General features: G+C 42.4%; 1 protein-coding gene across 3 annotated transcripts in view; it reads left to right on the forward strand.

The window, feature by feature from the left end:
• Nucleotides 1-17,426, forward strand: part of CHCHD3 (coiled-coil-helix-coiled-coil-helix domain containing 3) — a 286,910-nt gene extending 269,484 nt beyond the window's left edge. For 2 of the 3 annotated variants that reach the window (XM_046021608.1, XM_046021611.1), the window contains 2 exons: nucleotides 5,963-6,098; nucleotides 16,679-17,426. In XM_046021608.1, the coding sequence (XP_045877564.1) occupies nucleotides 5,963-6,098; nucleotides 16,679-16,702 (160 nt within the window). In that variant the 3' untranslated portion in view covers nucleotides 16,703-17,426. Of the gene's footprint in view, nucleotides 1-5,962; nucleotides 6,099-14,361; nucleotides 14,429-16,678 lie in introns of all 3 variants that reach the window. The other variant, XM_046021609.1, reaches the window with a different exon arrangement.
• Nucleotides 17,427-26,619: the final 9,193 nt, after the last annotated feature.

Below are 26,619 nucleotides of genomic sequence, written 5' to 3' on the forward strand. Positions count from 1 at the left end.
CTCAGGAAGACAGCAGACATCTGGGAGCCCCGTAACGTCAGAGTTTATTGCTGTCCACTGAGCTCCAGCCCCCACTAGCTTTCATGTGGTCACCTGTTCAGTTCCCACTCTCCTCCTACGTTTGCCCTAATGTCCCCGTCATTTCCAAGCACTCAGTATTCCTGAAGAAGGAAGAAAAATACATTGCAAAATCAGAAACTTTTCTTTTTTTTTCTTTTTAAATATTTTATTTATTTTACAGACAGAGATCACAAGTAGACAGAGAGGTAGGCACATAGAGGGGAAAGCAGGATCCCTGCTGAGCAGAGAGCCCAATGCGGGGCTGGATTCCAGGACCCTGAGACCATGACCTGAGCCGAAGGCAGAGGCTTAACCCACTGAGCCACCCAGGCACCCCCAGAAAGCTTTTCACTCACTTTATGTTCTGGTTGTTTTGTGTTCATCTGCTTGGGGTATGTGAGGCCTATTGGTCTAAACAGTGAATCTGTATATGGAGAACACCGTATTATCCATTTTATCTCAGAAAGGTTACCAGAGGTCCTTTCTGTGTATTTTTTTTCCGGTATTATGCCCTTTACTTGGGATGCTATACCTGGAGTAGGACTGGCCATGTTTTCCCCTCCATCCTTGCAGATAGGTCCCCTTCCTCCTGTGGATCCAGATTACTGAGTTGTAATACTGACCTCTTTCTCCAAAGTCAATCATAGATTAAATTAAAAATTAAATATTAAAGTATTTTCAGAGAGATACTGCTCTTTCAAGCTTTGGAGTAGAGGATAGAATTCTATAAACTCTATTGTATCTCTAGCCGAAGCTGAGTTTTTCCTTACCGACACCCCGTTGCATCTGCTAGTTGAATGATATGGCACTCATTATGGGTAACGATCCACTCTCCAGCTTGATTGGTTCGTTGAGCTGAGTGCTGGACCAGGTGTCATCAAGGTCTGCGGTCCCTCCTCTGAAAATGGGGGAGGCCTTTTGGCATTTTTTTGTGTTGAGATGACAACATCATAGCTCACGTTCATCATTTTAGAAAATAAATGTTAAAAAAAAGGCCCTTGCATTTATTTCACTTTATTTTCTCAGATTTTATAGCAATATGGAGATAAGTTGAAACTAAGAAGGCAAGCAGCTTTTGGAGATGTTTGGCCTCTTAATGTAACTGTGGAAATTTGATTAGATCTCAGGTAGAAGCATCATTACTAAGGGTGGTTAGCAGTTATTAGGAGTGCCAGAAAAGCTTGAGGTTGAGTTGTTTTTCAGATTTCGCATTGTTAAAAAGAGGCTGTTTACGTTTTAGTCTGGAAACTATTATTAGGATATTGTAATTTAAGGTAAAATGAAAAATGAAAAAAATTGAAGAGGTAATACATTTGAGTTGAATTCCTTCCTTGATACTGCATTTTATGATAGCTTTATTATAAATGATAAGTGAGTGGATTATTACATAGTTTTAACTATTGGCAGTGGGCTTGAGAGCTTTAGTTTTGTGTCATTAAAAGCCGAAATCCTGAATCCTGGGCTTAATATCTAATAAAATTAGAGTTTTTGCATTTTGCCATAGGAATTAGAGCTAAAGATTTGACTCCGTGGCTGTGTTGTGTGCCTACTTTTAATGTGGTAGATACCATTTTATGAGACCACCAGATCCCATGAGGGATGTATTGTCACAAGCTGTTAAAAGAATCAGAATTCTTTTAGAATCAGCCATTCTTATATCTATCCATCTACCCATTCATTCCTTGCCTGCCTCCCTCCCGGCCTCCTCTCTCCCTCTCTTCCCCACTTCCCCTCCGTCCCTCCCTCCACTTCCCTTCCCCACCCCCACCTCCCCACACCACTCTGTACTTACTGGTCCAGATATAGGAAAAGGATTCTTGTTTGTGCACCTGTACTCCTAATGAATGATTTCTATGTTCCTGAGAGCATTAGGAATTTGTGGCTGCTGATCGTCATTACATGACTTCTTTAGCCTTCTGGTGGAGACTGCCATGAGGAGAGCTGTCTCCATATTTTTTTTTTCTTCTCTGAAGTTTACCTTATTATCCTTGCCATTTATATTAGAAGAACTAAAAAGATGGGTAAGTAGTTTCCTCGAAATATAAAGCTCAGACCCACATCAAAAGAAGTTTCTCAGACATGAAAGTGGGGAAGCAGCAGTGAAACCTGCAGAGAGCTCGAAAACAGATGGCCAAGTGTCAGGGTGTCACCGAGTCTGAAGAGGAGAGCTGAACACTGCTTATCTCGGCTTCCGTTTTGCCAAAATGTTTTTATTTGTCTTTGACCCTTAATTCAACTTACAAGAAATTATCCCCAGGAAAGAATCAGAGACAACAGTAACAATTTATATCCATCACCGTGTTATTTTAAGCACTGAAAAATTAGAAACAGCCCAAATGTATTTCTGTATTCTTTTCTGGGTTTTCCCCCCGAAGTTTCTACAGTGGCCCTGTCAGTGTAATGAGCAAAATACTTAGATCTGTTTTCTTCGTTCCTTTTCAGTGAATATTTAGCATAAAACATGAGCAAAGATGGTTTCACTAGCTACAGAATGCCTTGCCAGGAGTGATTCTATTCTGTGTTCAAGTCTTTGGCTTTCCATTTCTCTCGCCGAATACCATCTTCAACCCCGGTGGTCCTCAGTGCCACTATGGGGTGGGGTAGGAAGGGCAGAGGCAGCTGCTAGTGCTTGTGGGAGTGAGGGAGGAGGAAGGGAACAGAGTGTAGAGTCCAGAAGGAAAAGGAAAGTGAAGAGGGCATAAGGATACGTGGTGGGACCCATCAGAATCCCCAGTCATTTCAAGTGATAGCAAAACTGGGCTTTCTGTTGTTTGTGATCAATATATATTTTCAAGTATCACCTTTATTCCACAAATTCCTTTTTGCCAAGTATGTTTTTGGGTTACTGTTTATCTCTTCTCTTACTGTTTCGAGTTCTCCAGACTTATATTTCATCTTTGTCTTAACATTTCTCTTTCACCATTGCCTTTTTTAATCTTACTTTACCTACAAAGAAGTTAAATTGTTTAAGTGTCTCTTGCAGCTAAGATTTAATTTTCCTTCTTCAGTATCTTGAAAGTCTGTCCTTTTGTTATTTTTGCCTAGTAGTGGCTTTTTCCATCAGCAGGAAGGAAATCAGTCAATAGAAATCAATTGCTGACTGGGTGGCTGTATGGAGGGCTTACCATAATGCATATTGGAAATGCCTTTAAACCTTTTCCTGAATGGAAGGTGCCATGGCTTGTGTTTTATGGGCTTCTAATGGTGGGCAGTAATCTCATTTAGCATTTTCCCAGAGTGAAAACAGTGCATTAGAGCAGCATAACAAGCATTGCCGATCAATACAGAGGCAGAGCTTTGCCCTTACAGATTAATCCAAGAAGAATGTGCCAGAGTCTACTCCAGCAACTGGGAGACAATTATGCTGATTTCCACCCGTTTCCCCCCCTTTCTACTCTCTAATCGTCAATACACATTGAAATGTATACAAAAAGGATTTCAGCAGGTGTGTGTGTGTGTGTGTGTGTGTCTCTCTCTCTCTCTCATAGACCAGACTACCAGACAGGAAATCAAGGACCCTGGAAGTGAGCAGTATTGATTTGTGGTGATAAAAGTATATTTTGACACATTTCAGATCATAAATAACTCATGGACCTTAACTTACATGACGAACAGCTCAACTCGATAAATGTTTAATACAACTTAAATTACCATTTTCTAAGGAGTTCATAGTATTGGATGAATTATTCCACCGCAAATAGTTTTTTAAAAGAAAAAAACCGGATGTGTAGCATGTGGAAGCTCAGTTCTTTACAATCTTTTCTTGTATGGTAATGGGGAAGATCTGAAGAGAAGGTCGGGGTTGTTCTCTCATCGTCTTTCCCCTTCCTCCTTCCTTTGGTTTTAAACCTAAAATATGATAGAAGAATCATAGTCCTCAGGCCTAGGATAGAACATAACCCTGTTTTCCCATGAACAATCTTAGGCGTTAGTCATGTGTTTTCTGGGTTCAGCTGACCTAATGCTTAATTATATTTTATTTAGTATTTATCCAGATGTGTCTTGCTATAATCAGTCAGTTTGTGGTGCCTGTGTTTCTGCTTTCCGAAGCACAGCTGACTCCCTTCAGATGCTGATGTTCATGGTAGGGGATTAGGGAAATCCATGTCCAGAAAGAATTCATAGACATACAAACTTTAAAATCTTAGAGAGAATGGAAACTCCAGAGATTTGGATATAAATTGTGTTCCTAAGTATTTGGCAGAGTAGTAAGGTAATGAATGAAAAAGTAAAAGCAGTGTTGTGTAAAATTTGTGGGATTATTATTTTTTTTCCCCTGTATGTCTACTTTCCTCAGACGGTAGGAAGAAGTAAATTCCCTCAGGGACCAGTAACATGGTTTGCATTTCAGTTTTCTGTACTAGCAAAATATATATTCGTTTAGTATGTTGGATAAAAGTAATGAGACAAATCGTCACTCAGGGTTTTTCCTTATTGATGAGAAATATTCCCCCTGTATTCTCTAGAGGTTTTTTAAAGAACCCATTTAATATAAAATAATGCTATTTCAAGATTACGATAGAAATAAAAATTTTAAATTGCAAAAAAACTGATACGAAAGACTGGAAGCCTTTTGTGCTAAACAAAACTAATTTGAAAAAAATACGAATTCCTAGATTAAAAGTGATAATATTATGTATTTTTCCATGTATTTTTAGTCCTTATAATTCAAGTTCCTCTACCATCTTAATAAGAATATTTCCTTTTCATTGGTATAATTCATTTGGTTGATTTTGTTATCATTTTTCAAGTGTGTATTTTAAGATTTTTGGAGACATTTGTGTTTGGTACTGCATATTCACTGAAAGCAAATCTAACTAAAATCTGAGATTTGTAAGTATAATTAGTGAAATTTTAGCCAGAAAATTTAAAAATGTTTTTTTTTCCACCCATTTGTATTCTCAGTAGTTTATTGCATGACTTCTATAAGAGGTATCCATATCCATAGGTGAGGTCACAAAGAAGATAAGACAGTCCTTACTTCTTGGGATTTGCCTCTTATTAGATATAAGCTAGTAAATTACACCAACTATGGTGTAGTCAGTATTAAGTGGAAGGTGAAAAAAGTGGTAGAAGAAGCCAATCCAGGGTCATTGGGGTCACCAAAAAGGGAATAGTAGACTCCACCCTCAATGGACAGCTAGTGAAGCTGTCTAGAGAAGGTTACACACTTCCTTACCTCAAGTATTGAAAGATGAGTAGTTATTTTCCAGATGTATAGAAATGCGTGGGAGTCTGGGTGCAGAGCCTGTCCAAGATCAAGAGCAGCATGAGCAAAGATATGAAGGGACGTGTATGGATCAAACCCTGCAAGTGGTTTGGTCAGGCCACAGTCATGCGGGGAATGAAGGCTAAAGAGCAGATGGAGACCTGATCCAGAAGGACTTGCCTGTTGACCTTGCATTTTATTTAGAAAGCAGTAGAGAGAGATACGGTCTCAGTTATACATATGTGTTAGCAAGAACCTTCTGGAAGGCAGGAGGAGAGGGGCAAAAGCTAAGAGACAGTTTAGAGGGCATTGGCTAATTCCAGGATTCAAGTGATTTTTAATTAATGTCATGATAGGGAATATAGAGAAAGATCCTGACTCTGTTATCTCGAACTTTGCGACCAACTAGATATGGGCATGGAAGGAAGAAGTTAGGGCTCTCAGGTTTCTGATTTGGCTGAAGAGTATTGGCACCATTCAGCTGGTTGAGGTATAGGTTTGGTTGGGAATGTTACACTGTCAGGAGAGGTTCATGGTAGTATTGATGACTAATGTCATAGAAATCATTTTTAGAAACTTTCTTCCTCCACATGTAACATATGTATCTTATTTAATGTTTCATATACTCTGTAGCCTTAATCTTCATTCTGATCGAAGACCGTTTGTCTCACTGGTTCCTGTTCTTGTTTTCAGGCGGTATGAGTTTCATCCTGTCTGTGCTGATCTGCAGGCCAAAATTCTCCAGTGTTACCGCCAGAACACCCAGCAGACCCTCAGCTGCTCTGCTCTGGCTGACCAGTACATGCGCTGTGTCAATCAGGCCAAACAGGTGGGTGTGCCGGCCAGGTTAAATGGGGCACCAGAAGGAAGTGAGCCCAGCATCATAGGGCGGTGATAAGAACGGAATAAGTTAACGTGTATGGAAGAGCTTTATAAACCAAACTAGTTGTCGTCATCAAGAATTGCCATAATGAGTCCATTAGTTAGTAATTAACTTCCATCTTGGCGGTTGTGGGAAAAACCCATATTCACCTTATGTTTAGCTCATTCACTTGTAGGAAAGAAGATTCCTACTAAAACAATATTTTTTCCAGTTGCTTTGAACTTTGTCCTTTATAATAACTGTACCTCAAGGCCATTGCCCTGTATTTCTGGGCCAGTACTCAAAGTCAGCAAAAGAAAGGATGCACGGTAAGGGGCCGACAGCTCTGGGTCTGTAAGCAGCAAGTATTCGTGCAGAGAGCCTGGTTTAGGAACACAAAAGACAAAAAACTAAAACAAGAAGCCATCTTTCAAGCACCATTCAATCTTTTACCAGTTGGGAGAGCCCACCGGATTGGGCAGGGAAAGGGAGATCAGAGATGGGATTTAGGCAGCACTTTCCATCGCTTTTATGTACCTCAGCCATACTCTTCTCTTGACCTGCCCCCTCCATTCCAGAATAATTCAGTGTTCACAGGACATGTGTTTTCTGTAATTCATGTGCTTTAGAAAGCTAATGTTAAACTCTGAAGCAAATTATCTGGCAGGTCACGTAATTGCCTATCATTTAACTGATTTAACAGTTGGATATAGGTTGTTCTGACAGACAGAAATTATTAGAAACCTTGATTCTTTCTGCTCACAAACTCCCTACAGTTGACCTTCTGACTCAACTAAATCTAGTGTTTGAGTTACACAGCATGCCTTTCTGCAGTCTAGTTTGCTGTAGTTACAATAAAACCACTTAGTGCAAATTTCTAACACTCTGTAAATTTCTGATATTTATGGGAGGGTAGGTATTGTCTGGATAGCTGGAAAGTAACATCAGCATTAGTAGAAGAAAATATAATCAAGATTTATTAAAAGCCTGTATTTTCTTTAAAAGCCTAGTGACTTGAGACTTGCTTCTGTTCCTTGCTTGAAGCTCCAACTGTGTAACTCCTAGTAGCATGCCCATGATTCTTTTCTTTAAAGGTCTTTGTTAGAAGTGATGTTGCTAACGTTAAGTTACTACATTTTATTTGTCAAAGACAGCTTTTTATATGCTTTTAACAAGCCCCAACCTTTAATAGTGATACTAACTGAAGCGCCTGGGACCTGCAAGTTGACCCATGGATTTTCCTAACTTGATATTAGTGCCACATCGAGGTGGGGGTAGTAGTTAGTGCAAAGAACGGCTGTGACAAAGTGTATGTTTCTTGGCTAGCATCTAACTAACATGCCTATTTGCACTGTGTGATTTGTAACATTACCAAAGTGGCAGCTGCAAGGGTGGATGGAGTTTCGACTCCTCCCCTGCCTATCTGGGTTGTGCTGAATTGTTTGCATCAATGGCATATATTTATAGAATAAAACAAAGTAACTTTGTTTGTGACTATGTTGTCACAAAGTAACAACGTATATGCCACACAGTGCTGTAGGGAGTTCACATTGGGCAGATCTGGGTTTGTATTGAAGCTTTGTCTTTTACCAACTCTGTGACCTTGGACATTGATTTTTCTCATCTGTGAATTGGGGTGATGTTATCCCCAGTGTTGTGGGGATTACATTTATATAAAGTATTCAGTAAATCTTATTTTTTCCTTCTTTCCTCCGCTGTGTTATTTCATGTTGAAACCACTAAACAGATCATCTCAAAGCACCAAGTTATTTCTAGTGAGTCCAAAAGAGATCCCTTCCCCCACTCTGCAACATAATTTAATATCCTTTCCAGCAAGTGTGTTTTGAGGTATCTGTTGTTTTCACAACTCTTATATTCAAATATCAGGGAGCATATTAACATCAGGTAAAAATACAAAGATAGCTGTCCACAAAGTATTTTTATCCTAAGATGGACAACATTATAAAGGGCAAGAAAACAAGAAGCAATGATACCTTGTATTTCTGTAGTACTTTAGATTTCCAGGTGATTTCACATCCATTCTCTTGCTTGTTTTTATGGCAGCCTGAGATGTAAATAGAGATGGTTTTATTCTCACAGTTTTACAGTCGAGAGACTTGAAACCCAGGAAAAGTCATGACTGTAAATGTAACAACTAAACCAAGATACACCTTACCATAAAAACAAAAACAATTAAAAATGGTGTTTGGTTTTTGAGTTGGGTGTGAGAAGGGACAACCATTATCCACTAATACAGAAATAAGGCGGTGAGAGAAAATGTCAACGATGTTGATAAAGTGAAGAGAAAAATAGGAATATCAAATGAAGTATTGGAGACTGAAGGTAACAGATAGGGAGGTGGGATTATAAAGGCCATGGACAAAGGTGCAGCCCAGCAAAAAGGTGCCCAATTTTAAGGCCACAGCAAAATGGCCACAGGGGCTTGATATCAGCATTTCCTGAGCACTTTGCTCTCATATCACATTTCCCTGTTTCTCAGTGTGAAGTTTTCTAACCTTATGACCCCCGATTCTACCCCTTGCTAGAAGGGTCTTCTGCAATACAGTGATCCCAACAGGTCAGCTCCCCTTCTGTGTTCCCTTGTTAAATCCGAAGAACCACCCAGACATGCTAATGTGGAAAATAGTCAACATGGCAACAACCCATTAGGTCATATTGTCCATTTCCGGCACAGTGCAAGAGTTTTCCCCTTGGAATAATTCCAGGAACCAAATCCACTCCACTTTTAAGTAATTCACAAGATTGGGCTTTCACCAGTTCCCTTGAGGCACGTTCTATAGACTAATACATTTTACTGATCAGAAAATTTCCGGATATTCCTTAGCTCTGTTTTTCCTTTCTCCATTTACCCACATCAGTCTTTCTTCAACTATTCTTACACAATTCCTCATGGGTTGATGTGAGACATTTTGACTGTTACTTCCAGTATATTAAGTTATATGTTCTTCATAAGGGCAAAAGAGATAATAAATACTGTAATTATGATTTCTAAGGCTTAAAAACTACTGGCTAGCTGTATGAGGTACGGCTTTCAAAAATGGAACAGGACATTGATTGATAGACTGTGTCTTTTATTTCTCCCGTCTGCTTAGCTTCCTAGCTTTCTTATAAACTCCCCACGATTGATTTACCTGTTCTTATCCCAATAACCTGATTCCTATTCAGTCTTGGTTCACCTGCCTTACAGGTGGGAAGGAGGGAAAGAAATGGGAAGCTTGGGATATTTGCTGCTAGTAGACCAAAAAGGTACCCAAGTTTTCTTTTATCAAAAGGGGGGGAGAGGATAGAGAAAGATCCCCTCTCAGATCTGTATTGCTCCGTTTCCCTGGACACCCCACTGCTCTGATACTTTCTTGCAACATCTGGCTGCTTGGGGTGGGGTCGGGGTGTTGGGGGGAGTCACATGCTTAGGGGCGGTTCGAAGCATTCCAGCTCTTCCCCCAAGCCTGCTGCTGACAGAATGATACAGAAGCTGGCTGGACTCTGGGCAAACATTCTGTGTTCCCTGGAAGGTAGAGTTGATGGGAAATACTGTAGGTAACATTGCAGTCTAGTCCTGGTGGCCTGGGCTTCAGTTTCTTCTTTGCTGAATTACGGCTTTGAACTAGGTGATCTGTGAGGGCCTTCCAGGTGTGATGCTGTGGGATTAATTCTACTAACATGCATGGAGAGCAAGAGTTTGTGTGCACGGGAACACACACCCAGGAGCACATTTCAGTCAAGAGACGTGTCTGTTTGGTATAGGCCGCACCCCTGCCTTGGGGACCTCCAGCATTTGTGGCTCTGCCTCTTAGATTTTTCCGTCGGCCTTAAACTTGTACTTCTGATTTTCCTGCATGTTGCCTGGCCTCCCACAGCTATGTACTCTTTCCTTGAAGCTGATGCTCCTGACAGCCCCAGGGAAGCCGAAGTGGCAGAATGAACTAGGAGGGGGTAAAAACAGTTTCTCCAAAGGCAGTGTACTGAAAAAAGCTGTCTCAGTGCTGCCTGGCAAATGTAGCCTGCCAGCTAATACACTCCATCAGAAAATGTAGGCTGTCTACCTCTAGCCAGCCCTAGGCTCCCCTGCTCTGCAGTGGCTTTCACCTATCCACATGGATCGTGGGTGGTAAGGGAGTGTGGAAACAGAGCAGGAAGCCAGGTCAGAAGAGCCAAGGAAAGCCTGGGACTAAAAACAAGGGCCAGACCCAGGAGATGCCAAAGGACAGAGGTCAGTGTGGAGCCTGGAGTCAGATGGTGGAGGCAAGACAAGAGAAGGTAAGCCATTGCAGAAGTTTAAATCAACAAATGGGCAGTGGATCAGTAGCCAAGTAGGCAGATCAACTGAAGGAAGGGTGGAAATGAGGACATCTTGTAAGCGAGGTGTTGTCTACCTTAGGCCATGCTTCCTGCTGGTATCTTTGGGGAGATCAGAAAGGCACCCAACGGTAGTGGAGAGCATGACATCAAGACCCCAGTAAATGAGGCTAGATCTTAATACGAAGTACTTACTTCAGCCCAACGCTAGTTCACCCAGTTCTTCCTTTCAATGACACTTCCAGTCCTTGGGTTACCTCCCAAAATAGAAATCCTGAATTAAGATCAGGGCATATGGAGGCATTTCCCATGGCAGGAAGCATAAGCCTTCTTAAGGACAGTGGTTTGTATCTCCCCTGTGACCTGGGTTTGTGTTAGACCAGGGCTCAAATAACTCCCTAAGCATGAAGAAGGTCTAAAAACACAGGAGTCTCTGTTGCTTTCGAAATCAACGTTCTTGAAAGAAAAACCCAGAGCCAAAGCAAGCTGTATTTTATCATTGTTTTCAGATGAATTATAATTACATCCAAATGATTGAGTAGAGTCACGGGCTGTTAGAGCTAGACAGACCTCAGAGGTCATGTGACCTAATCCCATCTTCTCACCTAGAAAAATTTGCGCTCACAAATTCTGGGACAGGGTCCAGACCAGAATAGTCCATTCCTGGTGCCAAACCCAGCATGCTGTTTTCTATAGTATCAGGTCTCCAGGTTGGGTGAGACATCAGAATCAGCCGAGGAGGATATTTGAAATGCACACATCTGGCTCCATCCCTGAGTATTATGGTTCAGGAGGTCTGAGGTTGGACCTGGACATCTGAACTTGCAGCAAATTCCCCAAGTAACTGAGCACAAGAGTTTGACAGACATGCTCTAGAGCCCATTGGCCTAACCTGGATTAGAGGTCTTCGATCTTTCAGAGGCCCTGCTAAGTGTCTGTTTTCCCTCTTTCGGGAGTTGGGGACCCTGCCACTACCTGTCACTGCTTCTCGGGCCTGAGCCATCTGGCAGAGGTCTCATCAGACCGACCCTGGGAACTTGTTCCTAGTTCAGTCGCAGGAACAAATCGGAAGAGGTCTTGGACAGAGGGCGGGAGCCCCTCAGAAAGAAGAGCTTTCTTCCCCTCCTGTTGTCTCCTTTGAAACTAGGTACCCTTGGGTGAGGAGCCATGTCTGGTTTTCATGGCCAGGAGGGAGGAAGGAGGTACTGAACCAAGGTAGCATGGTCCCCTGACCGGCTCACCATCGGCATTAACCTTCCCTTGGCTCTGCTGCTCCAGTCATCCTGCTCCCACCCACCCACCTCAGGGACCCCTCTCTTTACGCATTTGCTTCTGATGTCCACAGACGCCCACCTTCAGGGAGCACAGAGATAAGCCAAGAAGGTTAATATTCTGGAAAGACCTGTGAGCATGTTTTTATTGTGTTCAGAGGCTTCTTTATCCTTATCACTTAATGACGTTTATTAATGGCCCAGCTGGGCTGCTCATACTCAGGATGACACATGGGTATTCCACAAAAGGTTTCCCGTCCTTCGATGGGGTGGCCCTTTTGGACTTGGAGTCCCATCAAAGCAAACCAAGTTCCAAACTTTACATGCGTTATCAGTCTCTTCTATCACAGGGAATCCTCAAAACCATTTTCTGGGCGTAATAGTCGCTCTATGACATTTTCTCTTTTTTTTAAAAATTTGGGTTTAATAGAAGAAATATTACGATGGTAATAGACGCCTTTTTTCTTAATAGGCATTTCTTTTCTAGTGCTTATCCTTCAAGAGTTAGAGCTGCAGTGTGTTCGTGTTTGGTCTGTTATTGCAGCAAGTTGTGTAAACAGTTAATTACTTGTAACTTAATTTGAATATTACACAGAGCATTTGTCAGGGAAGGTATGAAAAACTAGGTCCAGGCATAAAGCAGGGCGAATAGAGAACAGCCGTGGCTGGTCAAGGGGAGCCAAGTGAGAACACGGGAAGTAAGCTAATCAGATTTTCAGGTGGTCTGGAGTAGTGCTTGGTGCACAGGCCAAGCTCTCTTTGTGCTCCTCTTAAATTGAATTTATTGGTTACTTTTGCTTCTGTCTTACCGTCTCCTCGTTGTGTCTTCACCACTCCCTTGTCTTCTACTCTCCCTACTTTTCATGTCCCTCCTTGGGAAAAACTTAGGTGTACCCAGACATACTCCCATGTCAGTTCTTCCCCATAAATCCTCCTGCTTACATACTCAGCTTTATTGGGGCTTTTGAAATCTCAGCAAGATGCTGGGGGAGCTCAGATACAAGCACTCTGAATAGTATCTTTAAATATATATATATATAAATATATGTATTTTTTTTCCTCTTCATGATGATTGTTTAGCAATCCAGGGTCACCATAAGTCCTCTTAAAGACATTGAGACATCCAGTAGCTGACTCGTGGCTATGAGAGTCAACTCCTTCAAGAAAGCCATAATTCAAAAATGAGATGATGAGATTACTGTGTAACAAAAATATTTGGGGAAAACAGTGAAGATCATTGTAATAAATGGAAACGGCAGGCAATCTGTGGTCTCCAGAGGCCCTGCTCTGACGGTGTGAGCCGCCAATTGTTCCTTCCTCGGTGGCCGGAATCAGAGAGAGACTTGGGGAGAGAGCATTGCGGATGCCTGAGCCGTGCTCTCCGTTTGGTAATTTACCCAGCTGTTCATAAAAGGGGTTTCTGCAGGCCCCTATACGTGAATGATGAGCAAATGCAAGGAATTTCTTTCTCCACATTAAGATTAAGTGTTAGCAGTTCCTTAAATGAAGGAAGCAATTTTTTATAACTTGCAAATCTTCTCCCTGATTCTTCGGGGAATTTCCTATGTTAATTTATGCAGTGTTAAATTTATGCAGTGTTGAAATTCAGCCCAAAAGCAGCTACTTACAGAACCGATACAGAGACTGTAGGAGAACCACCTATAAGGTGACACTAAATGACACAGACCTTTCCAGGCCACAGGATCCCTCCAGCCAGAGGTCACTGGGCCTGAGTTTTAAGCATGTTTTATTGCATAGTTAGAATAGTAAGAACAGAGTGTCTTGCCAATCTTTTTCTTTTGGTTGGGGGGGGGGGTGGGGTGTGGAATTCAACTTGACATTGTATTTATGAATGTCTTTGACTGAAGTGAGGAGGATTTCTGTCACCTCTGCCACCCTTTGGTGGCAGCGGAGTGCAGTTTACAACAAGGGTATAGACTGACTAGCCCTGGAGCCTTCCCTGTTCCTATGTCTTCAAGGAGTCACCCGTGCATTAGCCGAACTGTTGTGCTATCGCTGAACATCAGAATTTTAATACATGTAGCAGGCTATTCTGTGAATGCAGTAAATTCTCTGTATTTTATATTTGCTCAAAAGTGTCCTGTTAGTCTTTTCGTTAGACTGACCTGCTGATCTTCAGACCGGCCAGGGCCTAGCTTGTCTCTCTCGAGGATTAAAGAGAGTCTGATACTCTTAACATTATATAATTTGGCTGGGAAATATACCCTTGTATATTCGGTTGGGGTTACAGAAAGAAGAATAGTAAAAAGATTCCCTGGACTCTCAAAAAACACTTTATTGCTTTAATTATATTGTGGTCACTAGCTGTCATAACCATAGGACCTCAACTATAAAATGAGGCACAGCCCTGTAATCTTGACCAGGTGGATAATAGCTTAAAGTTCCCATTGGTATGTTGAAGAAAGTAGTGGGTATATAACTCTCAAAATGCAAAGTGGCGTCACTCATAAGGTTACGATTTTCTTTAATAACGGAACGCGTTTAGATGGGCCGAGTATAAGTCTACTTTATTCTGATTCTATTTTGTATTAACACACAGTGTTGTGGTAAGAGTATCTGTATATCTGGAATTCATCATTTCCTGTCCAAATAATTGGACCCACGGTTGTTGTCTCACACAGATCAAGCCACAAGAGGATAAATGAGACACTATGATACTGGGACATGGTCTGGTCTGACTCTTACATCGTAGGTGCTCAATTTTTTTTTTTTTTCCCAATAAATACAGAGCGTATGTGGATGATGGTTTTGAGAGTAGTCTCATATCGTGGTGTTTGTTCTGTAAGACAGTTTTGCTGAGCAAAGTCTTCTGCTTTACCTGCTTTGTCTTTCCTGTTTTCTCTAGATGCACCTGGCTTTTCTCATTATCATCTTCTGCGACCATTTCTGTATGTGTTCTCTCTAAACTAGTTTGCCTGCTTTTGTATCTGGTCTTTTGTGCCCTATGGACATAGACTCCTTAGCAACCTATAATCATGGATAAGTTAGGATAATCTACTTGTCCTGTGCTTTGTAACCCAACACGCTCTCTTAGATGTCCTTCCACTCTTTCTGTTCGGCTATTTCAATCATTTTTCTTCATCTTTGGCTTTACATCTTTATCTCTAAATGTTGACATCTCTTCCCAACGCTGTAACTTCCTTCTAGACATTTCCATCTGAGATTTCTTACAAACCCAAAATTCAAGTCCTTTCCCTCATTCCCAGGCTGGCTCCCCCCCCACCTCTGACTTTTCTGTTTCTCTTAATGGTGAATAATTTCACCATTATTCCCCCTTTCACTGAGGATCACCACACCTTAAGTCTCACCACTTCTGCTTTTCTAGCTATGCCTGTCACAGCTCTATTTCTCATTCCCACCCTTGATTCCTAATCTGCCTCTGCCCTGGTCTTCTTGCCTCCAGACTCTTATCTGTTGGACCTGTTATGCCAAGGAGGTTTGGGTAACCCTCCTAAATGACTTTTTCATATTTAAAGACATGTGTTGGATTCCCAGGTTTTTTCCAGAGGCCAACAGGTTTTTTTTTTTTTTTCCAGAAAGCCAACGGACTCTCACTCTGGGCCCTTTTTGGACACTCTTTAGATCCTTGGTTGTACACCCTGTCTTTCCTCTGGCTAGGCGGGTGTTTCTCCGCCCTCCTTACATACTGGGCTTGCTCCTACCTCTGAATCCTTGTTGCTGCTCCTTGCCCTCACCCCTCCCCAGCCTGCTCCTGGGCCTTCCTTCTGTCTAGATTTTGAAAGACTCAGAGAAATGGTCTGAAAGATCCTTTTAGAAGCTTCCTCTGACCACTCCAGTTCTAGAGAATTCTATTCCTCTGAACGAGTTAGAACCATTCCTCTTTGAACTATTACCTTCTCTGCAAGGATACCCAAGAACCTGGGAAGCAGGTGCGAGGAAAAAAAATTACTTTTTCCTCCATATTCTTTTGTTTATCTTGAATTTTGTACTGGGTGTGTATGTTATTTATTCAGCAAGATTAATTTTAGCATATATTTAGCAAGTATGTTTTTTAAAATAGAGAATTATTGCATTATATTTTGCCTTAATTTTCCATGGGCTTGTGTATTGGTTTCCCCAAAGCACTTCCCTCCGCACAGAGATTACCTAGTAGGAGCTCAGTTAAGAGCTGGGTATGTGAGTGGCTTGGAAGGGCTGGAAGGAAGAAGCTGTGAACAGGTGAACTGCAGGTAACCTAGTCTCCTCTTCCTGGATAATTTCAAAACTAAAGGGAAAAGCATCACTTTTGTCTTTTAAAGATTCCTGAGAATGGAAAGAGTGTACCCACTGCCCTGGCTAGTTATAGAGTTTTAACCTGATGGTTGAGAACTCTTCTATTTACCACCCCCTTCCCCCGGTCACAAAAGTAAAGAACTAAATAGGATGCCAGGGCCATTTTCGCTATTTCAGAATAGATACTTATCTTCGTAGCTCCGTCCGGCATTACAGGCTCACAAGTGTCTGTGTTCTGCCTGGAGTGGGCAGAGGTTTCTGGGAGAGATTCTTGCCCTCTCGGAGTCTTGGGGGTTTAACCTTTACGCCCCCCTGACCCACCACCCTCCACCCGTCACACCCACCCCTGCTGCCTTGCAGGAGCTTCACCCAGTCCCTGTGGCCACCAGAAATACTAACACACATTTCCAAATGCCCCTGGTCGTGAGACAGCACACCTGTCCACACCCCGCTGTGATCCAGGCCGTGCTCACTCTTGAGTTCAGCTTGGTAATGGTGGTGGGGGTGGGGCCATTTAGAGATTATGCATGATTAAGCAATGCTGTTCATTAAAGGTAATAATATTTTGAGACCAAGAAGCATGTAGCTTTTATGTGTTTTTGAGTAGATCTTGGAAAAGTAACATAAATAGTACTAAATAGTGATTGCCGTTTTGGGGATCCCTCCTTCTGCTGGTAAAACTCATGTTTTCTATTTCTCTTGCAGAGCATGCTTGAGAAAGGAGGATAAAGTCAACTTTTAGAACAAGCAGAACTCCTCAACGTTAATTCCAGAGGCGGAACATTTTTTTTTTTCCTAGTAAGAAAGTAACCCATTTAAGGAGAAGACGATTAAAGAGAAGCACCAAAGAGCAGATTCAGCCGAAGCATATCCCAGTTTGATCAGCTGCAGTTTGAAAAGCCAAGGCCTAGATCAGGTATCAGCCGGCAAGGACACACTGCAGTGTTAGTCAGCCCTGCTCACGATGATGAAAAGAGAAAGGCAGCCCTCTCCACCTATCTGACTTTCTATTCAACTTTCTCTTCTCACCAAGCTCCAGGGTTGGGTGAATCTTCATTCCAGCAGAGCTGGGGTTGGGGGTTGGGATGGGGGCTAAGGTAATTGGAACGGGGCAGGGGAAAGGGCACCAAACCTCCCATCTCAGCCCAGCAGGGCTTGGTGCAGTCTTCCGGGCTCTGGTGTGTTGATATTCTCTTTTTTCTTTTCTCCCCTGACTACATAAGAGCTAGTTCATTTTAACTTATTATGGTGATCATATAAGTAAAACAAAAAGGAGAGAGAAATGTACCTCTTTTACTGGAATAATGTTTATGATTACAAGGAAATAAGGCATTTTTTATCAACATAAAGGCAACCTTGGCTTATACAACCTCTTCTCGATCATGAATACTGACATCTTTACTGCACTCACTATCAATAATAAATATATTTTCCGAAGAAGACTGGCATTGCAGCCTGGGGCCTCGTGTATTCCTTTCGTTGGATTAGATGGTTATGCATGTGGGAATTGAGTTGATTTATATTGTTATTAATTTGCATCTGTGCCGTACCTTTCCTCTAAAAAGCTCCAGAGCACTTCGCAGAGCCTCAGACAGGCATGAGATGCTTAACTTGCCTCTCAGCTAGGTAGGATTCAGAAAGATCTTTACAAATTGCATGAACCTTCCTGTCTTTGGGATGACTTAAGTCACCCTGCCTGGGGCAAGAACTAGATTAGATAAGCTTGGTTAGGAATGTCTGACCCCGCAAAACTATGAAAATGTTTAAAAAAAAAAAAAAATCAACTCTTGCAGATTTTCCTCTTTCCAGTTTCATTGAATTTTCTTGATTATAACTTGTTTTTCTACCAGAGGATTGGTGCTTCAACCCTGGATTTGGTAAGTTGGAAGTTAGCATTCATACTGAAGATGAATGGAAAGTTCTTTCTCAGATATACATGGAGAAGAAAATGCCAGTGCTCTGTGATGTCCTCTAAATGTCTTTTGTTATGCAGAAGTTTTATGCCATTTTTATCTTGATACAGAGAGAGAGAGAAAGAGAATTTAGTAAAATGATTAAGAATATAGCCTCTGGAATAAGGAGTATCTGTATTCGGTTTGTGTTCTGCTTCTTACCAACTTTGGGACTAAGAAGTCACCTAACTATACTGATCTTCTGATTCTTCAACCGTCAGTTGATGAAAAATTGAAGAACCTGCCTGTAGGCTTCTGGTGAAGAGTCAAAATGCTTTCCACATCCATTCAGTCGGGCCCCCCAGTATATGTTGTCATTGGTTCGTGTGATCATCCTGTAGACTGGTATTTGGAGTTGGGGTCATGGAAAAACTATCCACCTACCCACACTTCCCCTTTTACTTTTGAGGAATCAGGATGAATTTGTGCTTGGAAATTTCAACCAACCCCTGTATATGTAAGTGTGGCTTCTTAATTTCTCTTAATTCCTGAGTTGGCTCCGTTTGAAAGGCATCTTCCTGGACCGTTCTGGACACACCTGTAGACCTGATGTTGATTCTGAGTGACCTTGGTAACTCTCCTTCCATAATTAACCAAGAGGCTCTGTGATTACTGTTTAATGAAGGTTTTTTTTTTTGTTTGTTTTTATCTTTGTTTTTTAATGGTGCAAAATAAGCTGAGCTCACTGAAGTGGGAATGAAGGAGGAAGGTAACTTGAGCTGCACATTTGGCCACCGTCAGGATGGCATCCAGGTAACTGCCTGGCAGAAATAATAGGTACACAAAAACAAGTGTTTACGCGGTGACTTGCTGTAGTGTTTGCAAATCAGCTAACTCACAAATTCCCTCCTAGACTGTTTTGTTTTGCAATTGAGAGCCAAGAACTTGGCACATCCCAGGCTGCCAGTCTTGTCGCTGGCAGAGAAATGCAGCACTGAAGCATCAGGCATTTCAAGCTGGTAAGATACATGAGAATGGAGGGTGGTTTGTCAGGTTACTAATTTATCATTCTGATCAACGTGATGGGGACGGGGGAGAGATGGCACTTGGGGAAATAAAAGAGTGAGATGGTGCCTTTTCTCCACCTTTGGAGACCTCCCTGTTGACTACATCACAGCTCTGTTCAGGTCACTGGTGACTTCAGGACAAGTGCCCGGGAAGACTTGTGATTTATGAGTCTCATGAGAGTAACGTGCTCCAATCAGTTTCTCCATGAAGTAGAGCGGACCTTGAACCACAATAGGTTAGCTCTTGAAACCCAGAAGAATACAGTATCCGGAAAGCTGGTCACACTAAGCAAATGTCTGGGGAACTTCTAGAAGACAGCTGGATCAGATCAGTACAAAGTCCTCTCTTTGAAAAGTCAGTAAAATATTACAGAAGACTCGCGTGGGTTGGTTTAAAAAATTATTGGCTAATCATAATAGCAAATGTGGACAGCTCAAAGCCAGCTGCTTGTGGCCTGCTGGTCAACCAATGAGACTCTGTAGCAGCTCTGAGTTCTATTCTGCTTAGAACTGAACAAGCAGCCAGATGGCCTTAGCTTCTCTGGCTTACGAGCTAGGAACCTGTGGTTCTTAGCTTGATATCTTTCAGCCCACATGTATAATTGCTTTTGCCAGAAACCCACAGGATAATTCGCTTCCCCCATTTCAGTGAGCAGTAGGATCTGACCCTTTTAAGATGTAAGAATTAGAGCCGATAAAGAACAATGGAAAGGGTACAGTAACTTACTGTGATTCAGACCAAGTGAACTGAAAACTAAGAGTCTGTTCTGAGTTACTATTCTTGAAAAGCTAGTACTTTGAATGAGTGAGTAATTCATTGTTTTCTGTGACTGCTCTGTTCCCCTACTCCCCCAGGTCTTCATCCATTTCTTTGCTTTCCCCCTCTCTGTCTTTCCCATCTGTTTCTCCGCTTCTAGCTACTGCTTTCTGTTTAAACTTCTCTATTCCCACACTTGAGCTTTCAGGGCCGGCTCCTGGGAGGGATTACTGCAGGGGTGCTGAGGACATTATCTCCTGTACAGAATCTTAGACTCTTCCTCTGGCTTCCTTCCACTCACTGATGGGGCAAGTCCCTTCTTCTTAGGTTATTCATCATACCTTCTCTAGTGTATGTATGTGTTTTATATTTCATGCTGTATGCTCTCTCTCTCTGTCCAGGTTTTTTCAGCCTCAGTATCGCTGGCAGGACCATGCCACCCCCCTCCCCCAGCTTTAGTAGAAGTCACCATCCAGATCGAAGAATCTTCCACTTTTCCTATCAGTTGACTTGAACCTTCCAGATACACCCACAGCCGCCTTACTGTTGGAAGTTAGCCCGACGCCCAGTGTGGCTCTCCAACTCATGACCCCGAAGAGCAAGAGTCACACACTCTAGCAGCTGAGCCAGCCAGACACCCCAGGCCCACAGCCTTCTTTAGACCATGATAATATGCCCTGTATTTGTGGGACAGTCCAGTGTTTAACCCAGTGTGGATTCAAAACATAGGGTCACCATATTTATGGCTTTTCAATTAAGGAAGTTAGAAAGCGAAAACTCAAACTGTTTTCAGTCCCCTGAAATTCCCTCAAACCAAGTCAACCCTAAATGGGAAATAGCTATAGCTCAATTTAATGCAAGGCTTCAACCTCTTGAGGTGAGTGTGACGAGGCAAGGCCTCCATACACATCAAAGACTTTCCTGTGCAGAAAATTTCGACTTCCCTCACCTGTTGGTTCCCTACATAGTCTCCCCTCTTCCTCTCTTGGTCACTGTACTTTGCTGAGAGAGCAGTGTGCCTGGGATAAAACCTTGTCTTCAAAGTAATGGCTTTTAAATGCAAATATGGCAGCCAGAGGTCCCTGGCCAAGTGGCAGGGTACCACTCCGCTCTGGCCTCAGCTCTCCTTCCCAGACATGGTCCTGGTGCAGGTAACCCCTGCCCAGGGTAAGCCCCTGCCCGGGCTTGGGAGCCTTCCGCAGTGCCCTTCCCTGCCAGGTGCGTCCCTGGGCCAGGCTTGCTGCTAGGTCTCGGCAGTGGCCTCAGCACAACCTGTGCTCACTGTGTGTCCCGATCCCTGGCAAATATGTAAAATAGGGGTTGAGGGCCAAGCGCCTGCGACCACCTGCTTGTTAGCTGCCCATGCGGTCCGAGAGACGAGGGAAAGACATTTTCTTCCATCTCATAGCCACAGGTTTCTCTCCTCCGTCAGCATCAAACCAGAGACCGGTTCAGCTGCAAATTTTAGTTTTGCTTTGCGTCTCCCTGAGGTAATGTGCGCCCTAGTCTCAAATTCGTCTTCACAGCCGTTGAAAATACTATGCAACACAGAGCTGAAGTGGCAATGACTGTATTGCAGGCTTAGAAGACAGGCTGCAGAGCCGGCACCGGCAACTCGGCCTTAGCCAAGGGTGAAGACGGTGTCGGCTCACCTGCTGGCGGGAGTTAATTTTGAGCAACCTCAGTGTTCTTAAAATGCCTCTTCAGGAGCCACATGTTAAATGTGAACCCAAAATAAAAGAGCTCCCACTCCTCACTCTTGGGTGCTTAACACAGAACTTGGTAACCTCAGTAACGAAGGCAGAAGGTGATTTTCCTCCACTGGGAACGAATTTATCTGTAAAGTTAGAAAGACGTTATTGTACGGAAGCAGAAAACGAGTTATGGATCCCCGTGGAGGTGATGCTTTTTCAGGAACAGCAGAAGTTACTGTCCCGAGTTTGTATAAGCACGTACAACTTCCTCTCCATACAGGAGCGGCGCGTTCACGTATGGATCTCCCCGTACCACTCCCGCTCACCGCTCCTGTGCGCTTGTACCGGGAGGGGTGGCTTTCAGCCGCAGGACCAGGCCACATTGGCATTGCCTGAATCACCCACACCTTGATGCAGCAGAGCCCACTTTGTGCCCTGGGCACTGTCCCAAGGGTCAGGGATACACTGGTCAACACAATAGATCGGCCCTGGCCTCAGAGTTTACACTGAGTGGGGTGTAAAGGAGTGAACAGTAAGCATAATGTCAGGGAATAGTAAATAGCTATACAAATATTAAAGCAGGATGAGGACTGGAGAGTCCGGGGAGATGCAGTGGGGCTTGTGGGGGGTGGAGGTAAGTGGGAAGTGCATTTCAGGTTGGGGAGAATATAGTAAGCACAGAGGTCCTGAGATAAGAATAAGCTTGGTGTATTAGGGAACAGCAAAGAGGTCCTTGAGTGGAGTAAAAAAAGGCAGATTACAGTATTGGGAGATGAGTTCAGAGAGGCAGGCAGGGTCCAAGCAGGAGGGACCTCTTTCTCCACGGTAAGAATTAAGCTTTATTCGGAATATGATTAAAAACTATTGAAAGATTTGGTGCTTGGGGAGGGGGGTGGGAATGGTTCATCCGTTTATCTAATTTACATTTCTAAAAGATGACTCTGGCTGCTGTGTGGAGAATTATCTGAAGTTTGGGTAAGGTGGGAGAGAGAACAGTAGGAAACTATCACATTAACGATGTAAGCCAGAGGTGCTGACTTGGACTAGGGTGCTAGCAGTGGAAAAGGTGATAAGTCATCAAATTTAGGACATCTGTAGATAAAAGTAGACCCAATAAGACTGACTATTGCATTAGAAGGAAAAGACTGAGGAACTATTCTAAATTGAAGGAGACAAAAGAGACAGGGGCAGGGAGAGAAAGAGAGGAAAAGTATAAAAAGCCCAAGATTTGCCTGAGCAGTTAACTCAGTGGTGGTACCATTACTGGGGCTGAGATACAACACTAGGAAGATCGGGGTGGGGTGGGAGCAGGAATCGGGTTCAGTTTTGATCACGTTTAATATGCAAATTACAGTTCCTAGTAGAAATGCTGAGTAGGCTATTAGGTAAATGCTGGGGCTAGATAAAAGATTGAGTCATCAGTGTGGACTCGGCCCTGACTTGCTTACCCAGGGAGTGAACGGACAACTTAGCCCTATGGCTCTCAGGAGAGACGTGAGCGTAAAGGAATGGGACAATGGCCATTGGGGTGGGGGGCAGACCAAGGCTGACTTGGAGGCCAAGGGAAGAAAGTGTTTCAAGAAGGAGGGACTGCCCAGCTGTGTTAAATGCTTCTGATGGATCGAACAAGAGGAAGACAGATTTAGTCAATGGATTCAGTGACATGAAGGCTACTTGACAAGCAGTTTTGGTGACTCTGATAATGAAAGCCTAGTCACAGTGCAGTTGAGTAAAGAATGGGTTTGAGAAGTGGAGACAGGAGAGGCAGTACTTCTGAGAAGTTTTACTAAAAGGCGGAGAAGTAGGTGGATGAGCTGTGAGGGTCTAGGGAGGCTTCTTTTTAAGACTGGGGCTTTTTTAGCCTGTTTTGTATGTCAGTGGAAATAACCAGGGGAGGAGAAATTCAGTGAAAAGTTTCAGAGCAAGCAGGCCAAGAGGTCTTAGGCACAGTTTGTCCATTGTGATAGGAGGGAAGGTCAAGTGCATGAATATAGATGCAGGCAGCCTATGGGTTTGGTCATGAGAGAGTTTCCTGATGGCTTCTATTTTCTGATGAGCTGCAAGGAGTATCCCAAGTTAATGTTCACTAGTAATAATTAAAGTAGCCGAGTGCCTTCCTTTCCCTCTGCCTTTTCTTTCTTCCTGAATAATTCAATCCAAAAGCCCTTAGGTGGGATCTCACAAGGTAGGCTTTCATGCTGGAGGTTGGGGTGATGGTGGCCCCGATAGGGATGCCTGAACATGGTGGGGAAGGGTGTGCATTCCTGGAAGAGGAACATTGTAGTGTGGTGTCAGAGCCTGAGTGCTTGGAGGAGGGTGGCTGTGTCGGTAGGAGGAGAATGGTGGCAATAGCAATGGGAAAGTGGTTACATCCAGAGGACACTGACCGAGGAAATAAATTACAGTGAAGATGATGGGAGCCAGCTTCTTACTGTCAAAGGAGGGAATTAAAAACAAATATAGAGGAGGAAAAAAGTAAGATGAACTCTATGGTGTTGGTTTGGAAGTGGAGATACTGTTGCGATTGTGGTTTTAAATATAAATAAAGGTACCAAAATAAGTGCAGATATAAATGTGTGTGCCTGTTTACATGTATTTATTCATACCATTTTATAAACTAAGCACATATATGTGTGTGTGTGTATATATATGTATATATATATACACATATGTATGTGTGTGTACATACATACACACACACACACACGTGCTTAGTTTATATATATATACACACATATATATGTGCTTAGTTTATAAAATGGTATATATATATATATATATACATATATATATATATATATATATATATATATATATATATATATCCCTTAGCTCTGTCTCTGGGAGGACCAAGAAGCAGCAGCATCCTAATGGCATTACAGGTGCCCAGATCTTGGTTTCTAAATACCATTTAGTGGGCTAAAAGGAACCATAACTTGCCAAAGAAATGACTAACTCCAGAGCTGGGACAGGGAAAATACAACACAGGAACATATCAAAAGGACAGGGCCATGTTGAAAGGGATAGCATGGTTCACATCTGGGACTGTTTAAGCATCAAAGTAAATACTATAGTAATCCACGGAACAACATGGATATGTCGGGTGCATACAACATAAATGTTGGATGAGTAGATAAGGAAAAGGAAATACTTCTTTCTTAGAATGCAAACTAATAAATGGAAAAGGAATGACAGAATTATAAAATCATCACTAGACAACAATCACAGTAATAATTTGCCCAAGAAACATCAATGGACATTAACAGGGTGGAAGTTTTTTAAGAAACATGGTCTCAGATTGGTGCCCAATTTATGAATTACAAAAAGAGTAAACTTATAGTAAAAAAAAAAAACAAAACAAAAAACCAACACCAACATTTCAATTCCAGGAATGAGGCAAATCAAGATCTGATAGGATGCAGTGAAAACACACAATGGCATCACCTCTGCGATATTCCTATCAAAAATTCAAAGCCTGATCTAATCATGAGGAAATATCAGACAAACCCAAAGTGGGGGACAATGTGTGAAAGGCTTGTAACTTTCCAAAGCATCAAAACTCTGAACCAAGGAAAAAACTGAGGAACTATTCTAAATTGAAGGAGACAAAAGAGACAACAGTAACTAAATCCAGTATGTGGTCCTAGATATATCTTTTTGCTATAAAAGACGTTGGTTTTTTCCCAAGATATTATTTATTTGAGGGAGAGAGCGAGAGTGAGAGAGGAATGGGGGGGGGTGTCAGGGAGAAGTAGACTCCTGGCCAATTGGGGGAACCTGATGCAAGACTGGATCTCAGGATCCCAGGATTGTGACTTGAGCCAGAGGTAGATGCTTAGCTGACTGAGCCATCAAAGCACCCCATAAAAGACATTGTTGGGATACTTGGCAGATCTTGAACAGTGACTGGACTATGGGTTAGATGGTAGTAATATGGTGACTTTTTTATTTTTTGGATGATCATGTGGTTATGTAAGGGACTGTTCTTGGGTTATTGGGGTGGTGGAACACAAGTCAGCAACTCCCTCTCAAAGGTTCAGGATAAAAAGTTATTCTCTTCTTGAAACCTTTCTATAGGTTTGAAACTATTTTGAAATCAAAAAGAATTCTACAGTAGCCAAAGGTAAAGAGATTTACTAAAAAAATAAAAATGGAATAGCTAAGAACCTCTTGAAGACCTAGATGGGAGGACATGCTGCACTAGAGTCATTATCAGGTTACACTAGTGAAGAGAGAATGACCTTGGACAGACTGGTGGAAGAGCATAGGGCATCCACAAACAGAACAATGCATAGGTGAATGGTTGCTGTATAACCCAGGTAATACTGCAGGCCGGCGGGGACAGACTGGTCCTTAAAAACATGTGTCTCCGCTTTCCTGTTAGAATGATTATTACCAAAAAGACAAGTGTTGGCAAAGATATGGGAAAAAGGGAGCCCCCTTGTGAACTGTTGGTGGGGATGTAAGTCCGTGTGGCCACGATTGAGAATAGTACGGAGGTCCTCAAAACACTAAAAATAGAACTGCCATATGATCTAGAAATTCCACTTACAGCACTAACTCAAAAAGATATATGCACCCATGTTCATTGCAGCAGCATTTACTGCAGTTTTTCACCGTCACAGCCAGGATAGGGAAACAACCTGTGTCCATCAACAGATGAATGGATGAAGAAGAGATCTATGTATATACACACAATGGGTTATTACTCAACCATAAGAAAGGACATCCTGCTATTTGCAACAACACTGATGGCCCTTGAGGGCATTATACTAATCAAAGAAAGACAAATGCGGTATAAACTCTCTTATACATGGAATCTTAAACCCTAGCTCATGGCAACAGAGAAGAGATTGGGGTGGTTCCAAGAGCTAAAGGGGAAGGGATGGGTGAAGGTGGTGAAGGTACAAATTCCCAGCTCTGAAATAAATCATGGGAATGTAAGGTGCGGTATGGGGGCTATAGTTAATAATACTGTACTGTATATTTGAAAGTTACTAAGAGTAGAAAGAGTAGATCTTAAAAAGTTATCACAAGAAAAAAATGTGTGTGGTGATCTTTTCACAATATATGCAAATGTTGAATCATGTTATATACCTGAAACTATAATAATGTTATATGTCAGATCTCAATAAAAAGTATACAGTGCTGTGTCAATTTAATATCCACATGGAGCAAAAAGGAGACTGGACCCTACTTTGTTCTGTACTCAAGTCAGTTTTAGTTGGAGTGTCAT

This window comes from Meles meles, chromosome 10 (genome assembly GCF_922984935.1).
Source record: "Meles meles chromosome 10, mMelMel3.1 paternal haplotype, whole genome shotgun sequence".
Lineage (NCBI taxonomy): Eukaryota > Metazoa > Chordata > Mammalia > Carnivora > Mustelidae > Meles > Meles meles.